This window comes from Kryptolebias marmoratus, linkage group LG17 (assembly GCF_001649575.2).
Source record: "Kryptolebias marmoratus isolate JLee-2015 linkage group LG17, ASM164957v2, whole genome shotgun sequence".
In the NCBI taxonomy this organism is placed as follows: domain Eukaryota; kingdom Metazoa; phylum Chordata; class Actinopteri; order Cyprinodontiformes; family Rivulidae; genus Kryptolebias; species Kryptolebias marmoratus.
Window position 1 is genome coordinate 26,693,313 of NC_051446.1, and position 1,441 is coordinate 26,694,753.

General features: G+C 49.4%; 1 protein-coding gene across 2 annotated transcripts in view; it reads right to left on the bottom strand.

Annotated features, from left to right (window-relative positions):
* Positions 1-426: 426 nt before the first annotated feature.
* Positions 427-1,441, bottom strand: part of htra1b (HtrA serine peptidase 1b) — a 37,569-nt gene continuing 36,554 nt past the window's right edge. For both annotated transcript variants that reach the window (XM_017440039.3, XM_037980886.1), the window contains exon 11: positions 427-929. In XM_017440039.3, coding sequence (XP_017295528.1) covers positions 761-929 — 169 coding nt within the window. In that variant the 3' untranslated portion in view covers positions 427-760. The remainder of the gene's footprint in view (positions 930-1,441) is intronic.

The window sequence follows — 1,441 nt, forward strand, 5'->3', positions numbered from 1 at the left end:
ATCCATCCATCCATCCATCCATCCATCCATCCATCCATCCATCCATCCATCCATCCATCCATCCATCCATCCATGATTGGGTCCAGGTGGTGTCTGGTCCAGGAGGGAACCCAGACCTCCTCCAGATCCTAAGGTGTTCCCAGCCCAGAGAGGAGCTATGATCCCTCCACAGAGTTCTGGTTCTGCCCCGGTGTCTCCTCCCTCCTGACCAGGAACCTTCAAGAACCGACAGTTCAGTTAACAACGATGGAGGAGAAACAACTGAACCGTTTCCTCTGACTCTTAGTTTCAATGATGGAAGAGTTTCCTGAACCTTTATTAGATGTAGCTCTGGTTCTGGATGTTACCTTGAGTTAAACCCAACAGAACCAACGAAGAACAAAACATTTCAACCTCTGAACAAACAAGAACACTGAGCTAGTAAAGACAAGATCCTTAAAAATAATTTTATTCCCTTTTTTTGGAAACACTAAGAGTCAAAAATCTTCCATGGTGAACGTGTCCACAGTGCAGCTGTCTGTCGGTTATAAAGGTTGTGACGACTGAAGGTAAATAAAGATTAAAGGAAATAAACATGACAACAGGTTAAAGCTTCAGTCACAGAGTAACAAACCTCTGAGTGTCTGTGAGAGTTTTAGAAAGGAAGAGGTCTGGCCTCACGCCTCCATCTGTTTATCTCAAAATGTTCCTGATTGGTGGAAAAGCAGTGAGAGCCAGCTCCTCATTGGTCGCTTCAGATGCTGCGATGACTGCCGAGAGGTCAAGGGTCGATCTCCTCGGGGACGATGGTGAGGATGACGTCTTCGTTGCCTCGCCTCACCACAGTTCGCAGCTTGTCGTCACGCTTTATGGCGGCGCTGACATCACTGGCTGAGGTGATGGGCTCGCTGTTGATGCTGATGATGACATCGCCCTCCTTCAGGCCGGCTCTGTTACAGAGAAAACACATCTGAGTGAAACTAACTTGGAAAACACCGGGAAATGAAGCTGGTCTCCTTTCATTCCTGAGAGAAACTGAGAGAAAAAGCAGCTTCGTAAACCTCTGCACCTGTTGATGAGGACCGCAGGCAGGTCTGGCTGCTCGGAGGGAAACCATGAAGAATGCATATCGCCCATCAGCTTTTAAAGTTTGAAACACAGATCAGCACTCAGAGTATGTGTTGAGAAGGACTCTCAGCTACTACCACATCAACTGTCTGTCTCTGTCTCTGTCTCTGTCCCTGTCCCTGCCTCTGTCTCTGTCTCTGTCTCTGTCCCTGTCCCTGTCTCTGTCTCTGTCTCTGTCCCTGTCCCTGCCTCTGTCTCTGTCCCTGCCTCTGTCTCTGTCTCTGCCTCTGCCTCTGCCTCGGTCTCTGTCCCTGTCCCTGTCCCTGTCCCTGTCCCTGCCTCTGTCTCTGACTCTGTCCCTGTCTCTGTCTCTGTCTCTGTCTCTGTCCCTGTC